The 15,907-nt window shown below is 49.2% G+C and overlaps 1 protein-coding gene across 2 annotated transcripts in view; it reads right to left on the bottom strand.

Moving 5' to 3' along the window:
* LOC122390998 (protein polybromo-1-like) overlaps positions 1-6,642 on the bottom strand; it is a 35,381-nt gene extending 28,739 nt beyond the window's left edge. The window contains exons 1-6 of one of the 2 annotated variants that reach the window (XM_043384509.1): positions 6,453-6,611; positions 3,994-4,014; positions 3,183-3,338; positions 1,212-1,331; positions 579-704; positions 34-177 (exon numbers count right to left, since the gene is read on the bottom strand). In XM_043384509.1, the coding sequence (XP_043240444.1) occupies positions 34-177; positions 579-704; positions 1,212-1,331; positions 3,183-3,314 (522 nt within the window). In that variant the 5' untranslated portion in view covers positions 3,315-3,338; positions 3,994-4,014; positions 6,453-6,611. Of the gene's footprint in view, positions 1-33; positions 178-578; positions 705-1,211; positions 1,332-3,182; positions 3,339-3,993; positions 4,015-6,452 lie in introns of both variants that reach the window. The other variant, XM_043384510.1, reaches the window with a different exon arrangement.
* Positions 6,643-15,907: the final 9,265 nt, after the last annotated feature.

Genomic DNA, 15,907 nt, shown 5'->3' with positions numbered 1-15,907 from the left:
CCCCATTCTGCCCAGCACCGGACGCGGACTCACCATTCTGCCGATCCGCAGTGTGATCTTTTCGGGCTTCTCGTCGTCTTTCTTTTCCGAGAGTGCCTCTTCTGGCACGATGGCGGCGCGGTGCTCGTTGAAGGCATTCCACAGCGCCACAGCGTCCGTGTACTCCCGACTGGAACGCTGAGGGGGGGGGGGGTAGACGGGGTCACAACACGGTCCGTGTACTCCCGACTGGAGCGCTGAGGGGGGTAGGGGACGGGGTCACAGCACGGTCCGTGTACTCCTGACTGGAACGCTGAGGGAGAGGTAGGGACGGGGTCACAACACGGTCCGTGTACTCCCGACTGGAGCGCTATGAAGGAGTAGAAAGGCGGGTCAATACACGAAACGGAAAATGTAAGACAATAGACATAAACAGCTCTCACATGGCAGTGATGACTTGGGGTCTAGGAAGAACACACTGAGCCGGGTCTGACTTACAAGAGATCGTCGTTTCCAGCACAACTCATACCGTATCATCTCTGACAGCGGACGGTAAACGACCATATGAGTGCACACACTACCCCCTTCCCTCCGCTCACCGGGTAGTACTGCTTGGCATTCTCCACCAGCAGTTCAATGTCAGACGCCAACTGACTGAGATCATCGTACTGGTGCGTGTTCAGGTTCACCTGGATCTTGGCAAAGTCGATCGGATTCTGAACCGTCTGTGAAACGATTCAGAGCCTGGTGAACCCATGTTCAGGGCAGACGATACGGGACTTCGAGCGGCGGAGATCGCGACATGGTAACAAAGGCATACCTCGCAACGGGATTAAAGGCGTGTGCTGGCTGTCGAGCTTTCCCCAACACCGCTAAGTAGAAAGATTTAAGACAAGATGACTATTCCGGACATGCCAGAACTAATGTAAGCGCCATTCACATATCCTCATATGATTGTTCAAGGGAAATTACAAAGAGATGGGGCATGGGTGTGGCAGATGAGATGCAACATCATCCGACTCGCATAAGGGATTAAATATGATCGATGGACGATATTGTTCTTTTGAGTTCGTAAAACCGTTTAGGAAAAGGCCATACTTCAAAAGCAAATAAATAACATAACAAAAAGTGTTAATCATCCTCCCGCTACTACATGGAATATCTACATAAAGTACTATATTTTGTTTAGCTGCATTCATCTTCACGCCGTATGTGCCTGCTCAGTTGCTCACCTCAAAGTAGTCGGGGTTGAGTCGCCTCTTGGGCAGCCGGTAGAACGTCTCGGACACAAACGACCCATCGGCCCGCTTGTGGTTCAGGACGGCCTCCAGGAGCTGCTTCAGCTGCTCCTGCTGCAATCACGGCCAGAGATACGGAGACTGGTCAGCACATCAGGCGAATCGAGCTATTCAAAAACATATGTACGCTAAAGGATAAGCAACGGTGATTTGTCTAATGACATTTCAAAAACGATGAAATGGTCACCAGAATCACCTAATGAGCGATAAAGGAGCCAAACCGGGTCATCGCTGCTTGTTTCGGCTATTACTGCTTCATCTTTTTTTTTTAATTAAGACCCTGATGTCACTCTCTGTGTAAATCATGAAGTACACAGTAGCATTCGCTACCTATAAAAATAAGGCTTCACTTAAATCTCAATAAACCTATCGCTAAATAACAACCTAGCCCAACAACTCTTTCTGGATCACCGAGGCGAGTTCTCTATTCCCAACCAATCATTCATAGGTGTACGAGAGACAAGAGCGGCGCAGTGTGACAGTGTTCACCGTTCAGTGACCCTATATCACAACTACCGCAATCATGAAGCGTGCCTAACACCACTCGCTACTTATTTATCATACACATGATCCAGCCAACGGACATCGCAAACATCAGCGAACGTCACCGACATCAAACATCACCACACGTCAGCGTACAGTCTACCCGGGATGGTGCGGTGACTGACCAGCGTGGAGACCATCCCCGCGGACATACAGACATGATCAGCTGTCTGTGCGGCATCCCACAAACAGAGTAACAATGGCCCACCGCCGGGCAAAACACAGCCGCCAAATCCGCCCCGGGATGCATCTCTCAAACGGGCCGACGCAAAAGTCGTCTCCGGGAACGGCTCGGGGCCACCGCTCTCTCGGTGTGGACGCCCGGGACCATTGTACACACGCTGCAGAGAGTGAAACCGGCCAGGACACCGTCCTACGGCCGCAGACCGCTCCACAGCGCGCGTTTTTCGGCGTCAATCAGGGAAATCCAGCCGCGACTGCGGGGTGTAACGGACGGGCAAGGCAGACGGGTTACGGGCGGCACCGTGGGAGGATGGATGGATCGGTCAGCAAGGCCGTGTGGTGCTCAGAGGAACGGACGGGGTATAGACGGGGGACGGAATGATAGATGAATGGCGATATAAGAGAGGCCGCTGCGGATTCCAGCTGAAGAACGAAAAGCATCGTCCAGTGGCGGACTATATATAGTACATGCTATGTTATACTGGTCAGACAGAACTGCAAGGCAACAAAACAGAAAAAATGCAAAATGCTAGCCGTGAGACCAAACCATCGATCATGAATATGTGGGTTATTCAAATGAACATCGGTGCAAACACCGAACGGGACGGTTAAAATGTCACGCTGTGACGGAGACTGAATAAGGCCCGGAGTTGTACCAGAACATGGCAATAGATCATCGAGAGTGGCACAGCAGTTATTCGTAGTTCGGAGCAATGTTGGTACCACATTCCGTGTCTGCAAACTGTGAAATGTTTTACATTGTCCACGTGAATATTGGAAAGCAGCAGTGCCCATGTGAAGGTGGGAAGGATAATTTATCTCACCACTTTTCGCGAGCATGATGACCCTATATCGTTTCACTTAACCGCACCATTTTTTATAGACCATCTACCCATCATAGCAAAAACGATCCAAAAGCTCTCGAAGTACGGATACGATGACATAGCGGTGCAGTTTGCGGGTGCCGTGAGTCATACAGGGACCGACCTTTCCCCCGTTCCTCAGACCTACCGAGGCGGTGCCACAGCGGCGCCGTTTGCGGGTGCCGTGAGTTACACACTACACAGGGACCGACCCGTCCCCTCCCCGCCGTACCGAGACGGTGCCACAGCGGCGCCGTTTGCGGGTGCCGTGAGTTACACACTACACAGGGGCCGACCCGTCCCCTCCCCGCCGTACCGAGACGGTGCCACAGCGGCGCCGTTTGCGGGTGCCGATGCCGGCCGCGCTGGGGGCCGCCGAGCTCGACTCTGACGTCACAGACTCCTCGTCGTCGTCGTGGCTGCTGCTCAGGCGCTTCCTCTTCGGCATCCTGAGAGGCACCGGGGCAGGTTCCTGAGAACCAGAGAGGCAGGTGTCTGGTGGTGACTGGCCCTGTGTGGTAGGCAACAGACTAAAGGAGAAGCACCTATTGCCATCCATCTCGACATGTACCTTTTGCTTCAGAGTTCAGTAGTAGGAAGTGCTTACATTACTGAAGCAATGGTATTCCATTCAGAACCCAATGATATTTCAAAGCTATTTCAATACAAAGTCATTGATAGTTCCATAGCCTTGAACAGCTTTCTTCTAGAGTTTCTATATGCCGCATGTTCAGGACCATGCAGCATAGCTTTGTACTGCATGCCTCATGCATGGATGTTAGTGGACTTCCACCCATGTCCTGCCAGCTAGTATAGAGATGGCAATCCTAAGACACCTTTTCAGGGTACAACAGCCAACAGGTGCATAGTCCATTTTTTCCTTAGTAGTTTGGCTCTGAGTACAAGTTTTGACTAATCATATGGTTTAACCAGCAAAAAACAGCACAAAGTAGCAAAAACTGAGCCTGAGAAAATTGAATATCATTTAACTGAAACATAAGAATTAATCCTGATTAATTCCATATACCTATTTTGGAACTGAATATAAGAACAGTCATGCTGTGGGTGTGTATCCTGCACTAGGTACATTTAATGCATAATTACAATGCACGGAACTGCTTACTTACTCAATTATGACGTTGTTGACACTGAAAAAGTGAAGCATTCCTAAGAGTTGTTGAAACATTGTGCCATCATCATAACATTTGGTGACAGCTGCATCAAGTGACATCATAATAGTATGCTCATTTTGATAGACACAATTTCCACATAAACTGAGCACAAATCAGAAAGATATGTGAATTAAGTGTGAAAATCAACAAGGAATGTGGCTTGAATTTCTTGGCCAGACACAAAAGGTGCCAAAACCTGAACCCAGGTGAAAAATGCTACAATTGCTAGCCTAACATAACAAAAACTTAACTAACCTGATTTAAAACTTAACCTAACCTGATATAAACCAACCAAACCCAAGCTAACAAAACTCAACTAAACATAAAAGTTCAATCGCTCCTTACATGATTAATTTTAAAAACAGTATCCTCATTATAAAGATGATTTCTCAGGCATCAGTTAACTGGTGTCACCGTCAGCGGCAGCCGGTAGGTAGGTAGGTTACTGGTTAGGTATTAAGTAAGCCTGGTGTCCCAGGCTGGAAGATGCCAGATAGAGACGACAGGACGTAGACCAAAACACACCTAACTTTCCTGACCTAACCTTACCTACAGGCTACAATGGTACAACCTACCCTAAAGGTAGGTTTTAGGTGTGTGGGTTGGTAAATGGTAGGTTGCAGGTTGGTTAGCTAAGGTTAGGTCAGGTTAGATTATGTTTTTACTCTAGCTTCATCTACACATTTCAGTAGGAGGAACTATGGTCATGAGTACCCAAATATAGGAACGTTCCCATTTTTGGGAACGGAGTTCCCAAATATGGGAACGGGCGTTCCCATTTATGAGAACGGAAGGCAATTTTTCGGCCGTTCTCCCACTAAAACTCAAAAGTGCATCACGTCTCAAAAAAGTGCACGCTGATTTAAGTATCTACTAAATCTCCATAAAGTTATCTTTAATCTGACCGTGGAACAAGGAAATTGACCGTGGAATGATATTTTTAATGATTTTTTGAAAATGACAGAATGGTGGAAATATGGGTTATACGACATTTAACATGCAATTTTAAGGAAAATGAAGCATTTTTTAGTTTGAGGTAAAGTATAATAATTTTCGCCTGGTTATGAACTTTCATACTATCGACACCAGATGCTGACAAATGCAAGCGAAGACGCGAACGGTCCCGAGGTAATATTGTTGACTTTTGTGTCGGGGCGGACGACCGCGTGGAACGTGAGTGAATTTACCGAGCTACTGTTGTAAACTCAGTTTAAGCGGTTGAAAATTATCCAGCTGTATTTTATCATCCCGGAAAGACATATTTTATTTGGATGCTAGCTGTTTAGAGTTGTTTTATAAGGAGCGTCATGAGCGTGGTTTTTGTCTTCCGTGTTTCTAAGCGTGATCGTTTTGGGGGAATTTCTGCTATATAGCTCGCTCTGTGTGGCTTATTTATAATTTTTATGCTGATTTCGATAATTCCTCGTGCTTATCCTACCAGGCCTTTTGCCACTTACACTCATCAAGAAAGGAAAAAACTAGATTTTCATTGGGACTAGGTGTTTTGAGGGTGTAACATATTCAGCGTTCCCATTTTTGGATACTTCCTTGTACTCGTCAACTATCGGTGATAAACAGACAGGTGCTTGACATGTCTCCACCCTCAGCGCGGACGGTGGATATAGGTATGGAAGACCTTGTTGAACATCGCTGAGCGTTGTGAATTACGTAATCCTGCAGAGGGGGGGGGGCATGCCCGCTGCGAGATCGACGGGAATAAAAGCGCAGAAGACCGGGCGAAACATGCGACGGTCTTGCCGGAAAGGTCATCTGATGATTGTTGCGTTAACAATAATTTGCGGCGTTGGACGTGATGCTTGTTAATGAAAAGAGCCCCTGAAAGGCGTCGGTGAAATCATTCCCAATTTTGGGTACGCCGTTCCCATAATAAGGAACGCTTGCAGCGCCAGTGTACGAGAGCGTTCCCAAATTTGGGCTCGCGGCCCGGATGATGGACTGCTTTAGAAATAGGGGAACGATTTGAAACTACGATGGGTCTTACAATATCAAACTCTTTCCCAACAATATTGAGACAAATATCAGGCGGTTCACGATCGTTTTATATTTTTTGGACGTCATTTAACGGTTCTTTTTCTTGTTTTAAATAATGCCTACATGGCGTTCCCATATTTGGGTTTATCGTTCCCAAACATGGGAACGAAAATGCATTCCCGAAAATGGGTACGCTTGACCATAGTTCCGCCTACTGATTTACCGGTTAGTGGCGACGGTGACACCAGCTTTACCGATACCATTTTGATTTCTTGCACTTCTCCTAACCAAAAAACACGTTTTTAAATTAAAGGAATTTTTTAAGTCAATGCAGCATTGGTGGAATGGATCAAACTTTCCACTTATTACTAGACTATTTCATTCACCACTCATCAAATTATTGATTTGGCAATCCTCATTACCTGTAGTTTGTGTTTGCAAGAAAACCCACAAGATGTACACAAAAATTAGCAGTTCCGCAAATTACCCATGATCAGCTTTAATATTCTTCAGTCACTGGGCGATGGTTAAAAAAAAACGCTCCAATAATATCTTAGCGTCGGGACTAACTATTGTTGGCGTCTTTTTTGGCTTTGTTTATCGCCGGCGAAACATGTGTATGATAAATCACTGAAGAAGGCACATGCTCCTATACGCGATTCGGCTCACAAGTGGCTAAAATGTCCGACTTTCTGTTTGCACTAGCACAAACCTTTTCAGAGAACAAATTAAGCTAGAAATGCGGCGCAGGTTTTCGGTTCGTAACGCGGGAAGCTGGAACACCACCACTAAATAGATTTGGTCTCAAACAGAGTAAAATTGCATGATCATGCATTGCCTGTATATATAAGTCTGTACTCTGTCAGACATAAATTGTGCTGTATTAAGGCTTAAGTGCTGTATCAAACTGTATCATCCTAGTAGTTTCGTCTCAAAAGCCTTTGTTCCTATAACCTACGTGCAAACTTAAAGGTAGTGTGCCACCTTTGAAAGATTTCCCATTTTATTTTTCCTAGGATAAGAAGCTTCTGTTCAGGCACGTAGCTAGGATTTGGCCAAGGGAGGGGCGGAGGAATCCCGGGGGCCTCCTTTCTACAGGGGGCCTCCTCCCTAAAGGGGCCTCCTTTCTACAGAGGGTCTCATGCCTACACAATTACATATACAACATAATGCATTTACTTTTGTTCAGCTTTCATATGGCAAGCGCACTGGTATGTTTCTTTATTCTTACCGCTGCAGGCTGCAGCGGTAAGAAACATACGCATATCACAAGTCTCCGAGTGGCATGATAACGGGCAAAAAAAAAACTCGGGCGCCGGCGGCGGCCGGACCGCAGCAGGAGGGGGAGGATCTGCGAGGAATGGGAGGATACTGGATGACGGTCAGAGTAACACTTGGTGTATTATCATATATCGTTCAAGCGCTTAACCGTATTCCGGGCGGGCTCTGAAAGACTCTGAATCGGGCGGGGGCCTTTTCTGGCCCCCGTCAGAACTCGAAAAGCACGAATCGTAGCGACAAACGGCAAGGGCGTTTGATAGTTCGTTGAACGACTTACAACTTTTGTAAACAACTTTTTTTTGGGTCAGGTCAATATTGAGGTCGCCAGAGGTCATAACAAATAACATGGTTTATAACGACCTACATAGATAGGTCAACTTCAAAATCTAACCTAGGAAAGTCACGCTGGGTACCAATCGACGCGTCATGACCAGGCGAACGGTTTGGTACACTAACAACTATTTAGCCCCATCATGTCGTGATTTATTGGCTAAAAACTGTTGATGACCTCGCCTCGCCTCAGATGATCCTTCCCGGTGCTCCTGTCAGTAAATGCCACCTGGGTGCTTACAGATCAGATAATCTGACGTAATTCAGAAAGAATTGGGTGGTTTTGACTCGTTTTCTCGAAGCAGGACACAGTTCATTACCTATATTTTCCAATAGGCTTGTCACGATTCTGACCTTACTGACGTCTGCAAGATTAAAACTATACGGTTATCAATTCTTTCTGTGTGAATTATGCCATGTTTACTTGCTGTAAGTAACACATGGTTTCGTTAGTAAATTTTCCTAGGTCCAGGTGGTTTGCTTCCAGGGGCGGTCGCAGACTTGGAGTTTGGGGGGGGGGCCAACTTGTCAAAGGGGCCCCTGCGCTGACCCGGAGGGCCCGGTGCTAGCTAAAAGGGGCCCACGGACGTAGTGCACGGGTGCAGAAATCCAGGCCATGGCCGGTGAAGCGGGGGGGGGGGGGGGGTAGTGAGCGGCACCCGAGAGGAGGCTCATTGCGAAATGCGAGCTTTGAGGGTGTACCATGTCGAAAAGGTACCGATAAGTGCATTTTGAAACATTGATATTGTCAATAATTCACGCAACTGTGAATGGACTACCGCAAAAGTAAAGGCGGCGCGGCTAACTTTGCCATTTTCTAAGATCATCGTGCTAAAACTTTTGACAGTGGGTCATCGGTATCTGTTCACTGTTCAATCACATGTGTTCCGTTTCATCTTTTTTGTTTTTACTTGAGCACAAATGTAAGTTTTGAAGGCCATTACAGTAGCCAATACTTCGGAAGATGTATAGTGGGCCAAATATCCTAAATTTGTCGTGCTGCATGGAAAGTAGTGTTGCTGAGAAAAGGGGGTTTTGTTCCAGATTACTGTAGATGCAGAATACATTGTCTGCACCCACTGCAGAATTATTGTTGGTGCAACTGCGCCCACTGCACCCATGGTTCCTACACTTATGGGCCCATCGATAGCGCTTCGGCGATACCTATCGCCTAGAGGCTGCAATGGGGCCCTTAGAGTACGGTGTCAGACCCCCCAGAGGCTGGCGTTGGACCCAAGGGTCAGCGAAGGGCCTCAAAGGCCCCAGGTAGGGCCCCAGAGGCTGATGTGGGCCTTCAGAGGCAAGTGCGTGACGCCCAAAGTAAGGCTTGAGCCCCCCCCCCCCCCCCCAGAGAACATAATAGGGCCATCAAAGGCCGGTGTGGGACCTTTAGAGGCTGGTTTGGGCCCATAGGGGCCAGTTTAGGGCCATCAGAGACCAGTACAGGGCCTGCAAAGGGCCGTTTGAGGCCATCAGAGACCGAATTGGGCACTCAAAGGCTAATGTGGGTCCTTACAGGCCAGCATGGAGCCCTCAGAGGTTACCGTGGGGCTCTAAAAGACCGACATGGGCCGGCGTTGGACCCCAGAGGCCAGTAGAGGGCCGTCAAAGACCAAGATGGGCCCTCAGAGACCGATGCGGGCCCTTAGAGGCCGGCATCGGGTCTTCAGAATCCAGTGTGGGGGGCCCTCAGAGGCTAATGTGAACCCTTACAGGCCAGCATGGGGCCCTCAAAGGTCAGAATAGGACCCTAAAAGACCGGCATGGGCCGGTGTTGGACCCCAGAGGCCAGTGGAGGGCCCTCAAAGGCCAAGATGGGCCCTCAGACGCCGATGCGGGCCCTGAGCGGCCGGCATCGGGTCTTCAGAAGCCCGTGCGGGCCCTCAGAGACTAAGGTGGGTCCTTACAGGCCAGCACGGGCCCTCAGAGGTCAGTGTGGGGCCCTAAAAGACCGGCATGGGCCGGCGTTGGACCCCAGAGGCCAATAGAAGGCCCTCAAAGTCCAAGATGGGCCCTCATAAGCCGATGCTGACCCTTAGAGGCCGGCATCGGGTCTTATGAATCCAGGGGGCCTCAAAGGCTAATGTGAGCCCTTACAGGCCAGCATGGGGCCCTCAAAGGTCAGAATGGGACCCTAAAAGACTGGCATTGGCCGGTGTTGGACCCCAGAGGCCAGCAGAGGGCCCTCAAAAGCCAAGATGGGCCCTCAGAGGATGATGCGGGCCCTTAGATGCCGGCATCGGGTCTTCAGAATACAGTGCGGGGGCCACAAAGGCTAATGTGTGTCCTTACAGACCAGCATGGGGCCCTCAGAGGTCAGTGTGGGGCCCTAAAAGACCGGCATGGGCCGGCATTAAACCCCAGAGGCCAGCGGAGGGCCCTCAAAGGCCAAGATGGGCCCTCAGACGCTGATGCGGGCCCTGAGCGGCCGGCATTGGGTCTTCAGAATCCAGTGCGGGGGCCCTCAGAGGCTAATGTGGGTCCTTACAGGCCAGCATGGGGCCCTCAGAGGTCAGTGTGGGGCCCTAAAAGGCCGGCATGGGCCGGCGTTGGACACCAGAGACCAGCGGCGGAGGGCCCTCAAAGGCCAAGATGGGCCCCCAGAGGCCGATGCGGGCTCTTAGAGGCCGGCATCGGGTCTTCAGAATCCAGTGTGGGGCCCTCAGAGACACTTAAAGTCTAGTCTTGGGACTCGAGAGACAGAAATGAGGCCACCAGAGGCCGGTGTGAGGCTCTCAGACGCCGGTTGGGCCCTTGAGGCCGGTTTAGGGGCCCTCAAAGGCCAGTGGAGGGCCCTCAGAGGTCAATGTGGGTCCTCAGCGGTCAATGTGGACGCTTGACCGCCACTGAAGGGCCCTCAGAGGTCAGTGTAGGACCCTCAAAGACTGGTATGGGAGCTGTTAATAGCTGGCGTGGGTTTCTCGAGCCTCGTGACAATCGAATACGGGCCAGGGCCCCATACGGCCATGGGGGCCCATCGGTTGTTTGGGGGGGCCAAATGATATGATGGCCCCCCCCCTGATTTGGCTTTGGGGGGGGCCATGGCCCTGATGGCCCCCCCCCTGCGACCGCCACTGTTTGCTTCATTTACGCCGTAGATGAAACAAACAATCGATGGATAGGTATAGGTATATTAAGTTCCCGGTCAAATAAATTATTATGAGTTGTGCGAAGCATGGCTATGGGAATATCACCACGGTCTATTAAATGGTTTGGGTAATTGCATCCATCGTAAAAATACCAACACAGCCACAGGTATATATTACAGAAATGGGCTGCTGTGTTCATGCATTAACCCGCGCCCTGCCGGGGGGTGTTAAACACCCCCCTGCAGTTTTCCGTGAATATCTAAAAAACGGCGACGCGGCACACTTTATTCTACATCATTTCTACACATGTTGTGAAAATTTCAGACCCTGGTCACTTAAGGTCAGGTCACCAGGTCAGGTCAAATGACCTCACTACATAAAAAGTTTTAATGTCTGCCAAAGGTACGCGGAGTGACCAAACGCTTTGAAACTTTCAGAGATGCAAATGCACAAGAGCGACAAAATGCAAAAAATGTATGTCTTGGAATTTTGATATCGATGACATAAGGTCAGGTCAATTTTGCGACCTTAAATTGAAAGTCGCCTTTTTAGACGGAAGTCATTATAAACACTCTAAAACACTGAATTACTAGTATCTTTGACACATTGAACATGAAAATGGCACCCGTGACCCTTTCTATAACCCTGAGGTCATCTCAGGTCACGAATGGTATCTGACTGTTTTTCGCGAATAACTTTTGATAGAGGTATGCTAGAGCGATGAATACACCTTAGTTGTGTTTGGCTCGACGATACGGATGGACTGATATGGATCTTAGCCCTTATCGGTCAGGTCATGACCTTGACCTGAGGCCAAATTTTCAAGTTGACCTTTCAAGGTCAATTCATAGTTCATTCCACACGTCTGGACGAGAGGAACACGATGCTGGTAAAGGGAAGTTCGTGCAAATTTTGAGACGAAAGTTATCGCCGAAAACTGGTTTCCGAAAATATCGGCCATTTTGGCAGTTTTTGCGGCCACTGCAGGTAAAACCGTTGACGGGAAAACCGCTGACGGCACGCGGCATGATTTCTCTGAGTGCATTTATACAAATAATTTGTCTACATAGAATAGGGCCTTCTGTTTACAGAGGACCTCCTCCCCTGTCCCTTCCTACAGTGGGCGGCGACGCGGTTGGGAGTCTATTATGTACAGTTTCCTGAGTTCTCAGTTTTCACTATAGTGAGAACCAGGGATGCGGAGCCGGAGCCGGAGTCGGAGCCGGAGCCGCCGGAGCCGGCATATTTTGCCCGGAGCCGGAGCCGGAGCCGGAGCCGTGAAACAATATAGTCCGGAGCCGGAGCCGGAGCCGGAGCCGCCAAAAAAGGGGGCGACTCCGGCTCCTTTTTATTTTTTGAAGAGGAAAAAAATAATTGACCTAGTTCGGTTTGACAGTACAAGGCAGTAAAACATGGTACTTACGTCATGGGCCATCAAGTGAATGAAAAAAGCCGAATATCCCCAGTATCCCACAGTACGCAATCAATCAACTTCTTGTCTGCTCCTCCCCCCCCCCCCCACGTCTACTGCATCCCCAGAGCATGAGGACCGGTCATCAGGTGACGGCCATTGTTTTCAAGCCAGTGCAGTGGACTGCGACTCCCAGCACCGTCTCTTCCCCTCCCCCACCCCACCCCCAATGCAGCCGAGACTGGTGTCAGCTTACGATGGTTCAGTGAACTCCAATTCGCGGCGACTGCGTTTCCAATGCCATCGCTTCCTAGTTCTTTGTTCTGCCAGTTCTCTCCGAGGTGCGTTTGCGCGGGGACGCGGTGAGCCGGTCATGGCAAAGAGTAACGCGTATAACCAATCCAATGTTTCTTCCACCCGTATTTAATTGATTGCATAGGGGATGTACTGAGTCGGAGCCGGAGCCGCCGGAGCCGGAGCCGCCGGAGCCGGACCATTTTACTCGGAGCCGGAGCCGGAGCCGGAGCCGCCACAACATTTCACCCGGAGCCGGAGCCGGAGCCGGAGCCGATTTTTTTCTCCGGAGCCGGAGCCGGAGCCGGAGCCGTCTGAAATTTCCACGGCTCCGCATCCCTGGTGAGAACTGATAACTCTATAGAGAGTAGCAGGGACCAGAAGCCAGAAGGTAATTTGCTCACAGTGGGCCTCCACTCTATGTACTTAATATACGACGCTGTCGTTGACTACCGGGGGCCTCCTGCCCACAGAGGGCCTCTTATCTACAGAGGGCTTCCTCTCTACAGATTGCCTCTTATCTACAGAGGGCCTCCTCTCTGCTGAGGGTGTCTCTCTCTCTCTCTCTCTCTCTCTCTCTCTCTCTCTCTCTCTCTCTCTCTCTCTCTCTCTCTCTCTCCAGAGGGCCTCCTTTACAGAGGGTATCCTCTCTACAGAGGGCCTCCTCTCCTCTCTAGTCTCTACAGGGACCTCCTCTCTACAGAGGGCTTCCTATCTATGTAGGGCCTCCTCTCTTCAGAGTCTCGTCTCTACACAGGACCTCCTCTATACAGAGGACCTCATCTCTGCAAAGGGCCTCCTCTCTTCAGAGGGCCTCCTCTCTACAGGGGGTCTCCTCTCTAAGGGGGCCTCCTCTCTACAGAGGGCCTCCTACCCACAGAGGGCCTCCTGTCTACTGAGGAGTCAGAGGGGCCCTAGCGGTCAGACACAGACACTAGTGGTTATTCACAGGAGATGAGAAGGGCCCTAGCTGTCACTTGTCAGGCTGGTCAGAGGGCCCTGATTGTTCTGACGTCATTTTTTAGATTCCCGCGTGAATTTCGTTCGCCTCCGACGTGATTTTGGCCAACGTGGGCCTTCGGCCCACGTTGGATTCAGGCCGAAAGGATTCAGGCCAACGTGGGCCTTCGGCCCACGTTGGCCTGAATCCTTTCGGGGGGCCTCCTGAAAACCCCAAGGGAGGGGCGGGCGCCCCCTCCGCCCCCCCTTGGCTACGTCCCTGCTTCTGTTTTTACCTAATATCGCAAAAAAATCAAAAATGGGCCTGGAATAGTGCCTTTTTCGCCTAAAAGTTTTTCGGTTTTTAGATATGTATAACAACTGTAGTGGGCTCACCTGCAAACAGGCGTCGGGCAACAATCGCGAATGCGGCGCACTTGTGACAATAAGCAAAGGTCATTATAGTGTTACGACCATAGATATAAAGACTAGATAGGGCACCCCCATGTCGGGAGCGACTCGCGAACAGGCACGTAGCTAGGATTTGGCCAAGGGAGGGGCGGAGGAATCCCGGGGGCCTCCTTTCTACAGAGGGCCTCCTCCCTAAAGGGGCCTCCTTTCTACAGAGGGTCTCATGCCTACATAATTACATACAACATAATGCATTCACTTTTGTTCAGCTTTCATATGGCCGGCGCACTGGTATGTTTCTTACCGCTGCAGCGGTAAGAAACAAACGCATATCACAAGTCACCGAGTGGCATTGTAACTTGCAAAAAAAAAAAACTCAGACGCCGGCGGCGCCGGCGGTGGAGGCCGGACCGCAGCAGGAGGGGGAGGATCTGCGAGGAATGGGTGGATACTGGATGACGGTCAGAGTAAAACTTGGTGTATTATCATATATCGTTCAAGCGCTTAACCGTATTCCGGGCGGGCTCTGAAAGACTCTGAATCAGGCGGGGGCCTTTTTGGCCCGCGTCAGAACTCGAAAAGCACGAATCGTAGCGACAAACGGCAACGGATTTTGATAGTTCGTTGAACGACTTACAACTTTTGTAAACAACTTTTTTGGGTCAGGTCAATATTGAGGTCGCCAGAGGTCATAACAAATAACATGGTTTATAATGACCTACATAGATAGGTCAACTTCAAAATCTGACCTAGGAAGGTCACGCCGGGTACCATTCGACGCGTCATGACCAGGCGAACAGTTTGGTACACTAACAACTATTTAGCCCCATCATGTCGTGATTTATTGGCTAAAAACTGTTGATGACCTCGCCTCACCTCAGATGATCCTTCCCGGTGCCCCTGTCAGTAAATGCCACCTGGGTGCTTACAGATCAGATAATCTGACGTAATTCAGAAAGAATTGGGTGGTTTTGACTCGTTTTCTCGAAGCAGGGCACAGTTCATTATATTTTCCAATAGGCTTGTCACGATTATGACATGACTGACGTCTGCAAGATTGAAACTATACGGTTATCAATTCTTTCTGTGTGCATGATGCCACGTTTACTTGCTGTAAGTAAAACATGGTTTCGTTAGTAAATTTTCCTAGGTCCAGGTGGTTTGCTTCATTTACGCCGTAGATGAAACAAACAATCAATGGATGTATATTTATTTCCCGGTCAAATAAATTATTATGAGTTGTGCGAAGCATGGCTATGGGAATATCACCACGATCTGATAAATGGTTTGGGTAATTGCATCCATCGTAAAAATACCAACACAGCCACAGGCATATATTACAGAAATGGGCTGCTGTACGTTCATGCATTAACCCGCGCCCTGCCGGGTTAAACACCCCCTTGCAGTTTTCCGTGAATATCAATATCTCAAAAACGGCGGCGCGGCACACTTTATCCTACATCATTTCTACATATGTTGTGAAAATTTCAGACCCTGGTCACTTAAGGTCAGATCACCAGGTCAGGTCAAATGACCTCACTACATAAAAAGTTTCAATGTCTGCCAAAGCTACACGGAGTGACCAAACGCTTTGAAACTTTCAGAGATGCAAATGCACAAGAGCGACAAAATGCACAAAATGTATGTCTTGGAATTTTGATATCGATAACATAAGGTCAGGTCAATTTTGCGACCTAAAATTGAAAGTCTCCTTTTTAGACGGAAGTCATTATAAACACTCTAAAACACTGAATTACTAGTATCTTTGACACACTGAACATGAAAATGGCACCCGTTACCCCTTTTTATAACCCTGAGGTCATCTCAGGTCACCAATGGTATCTGAATGTTTTTTCGCGAATAACTTTTGATAGAGGTATGCTAGAGCGATGAAAACAGCTTAGTTGTGTTTGGCTCGACGATACGGATAAACTGATATGGAACTTAGCCCTTATCGGTCAGGTCATGACCTTGACCTGAGGCCAAATTTTCAAGTTGACCTTTCAAGGTCAATTGATTGCTCATTCCACACGTCTTGACGAGAGGAACACGATGCTGGTAAAGGGAAGTTCATGCAAATTTTGAGACAAAAGTTATTGCCGAAAACTGGTTTCCGAAAATA

The sequence above is a fragment of the Amphibalanus amphitrite genome, unplaced genomic scaffold (genome assembly GCF_019059575.1).
Source record: "Amphibalanus amphitrite isolate SeventyFive unplaced genomic scaffold, NRLGWU_Aamphi_draft 000418F_arrow, whole genome shotgun sequence".
NCBI lineage: Eukaryota > Metazoa > Arthropoda > Thecostraca > Balanomorpha > Balanidae > Amphibalanus > Amphibalanus amphitrite.
The sequence above is the reverse complement of the archived record's forward strand: the minus strand, read 5'-3'. Positions and strand labels throughout refer to the sequence as shown.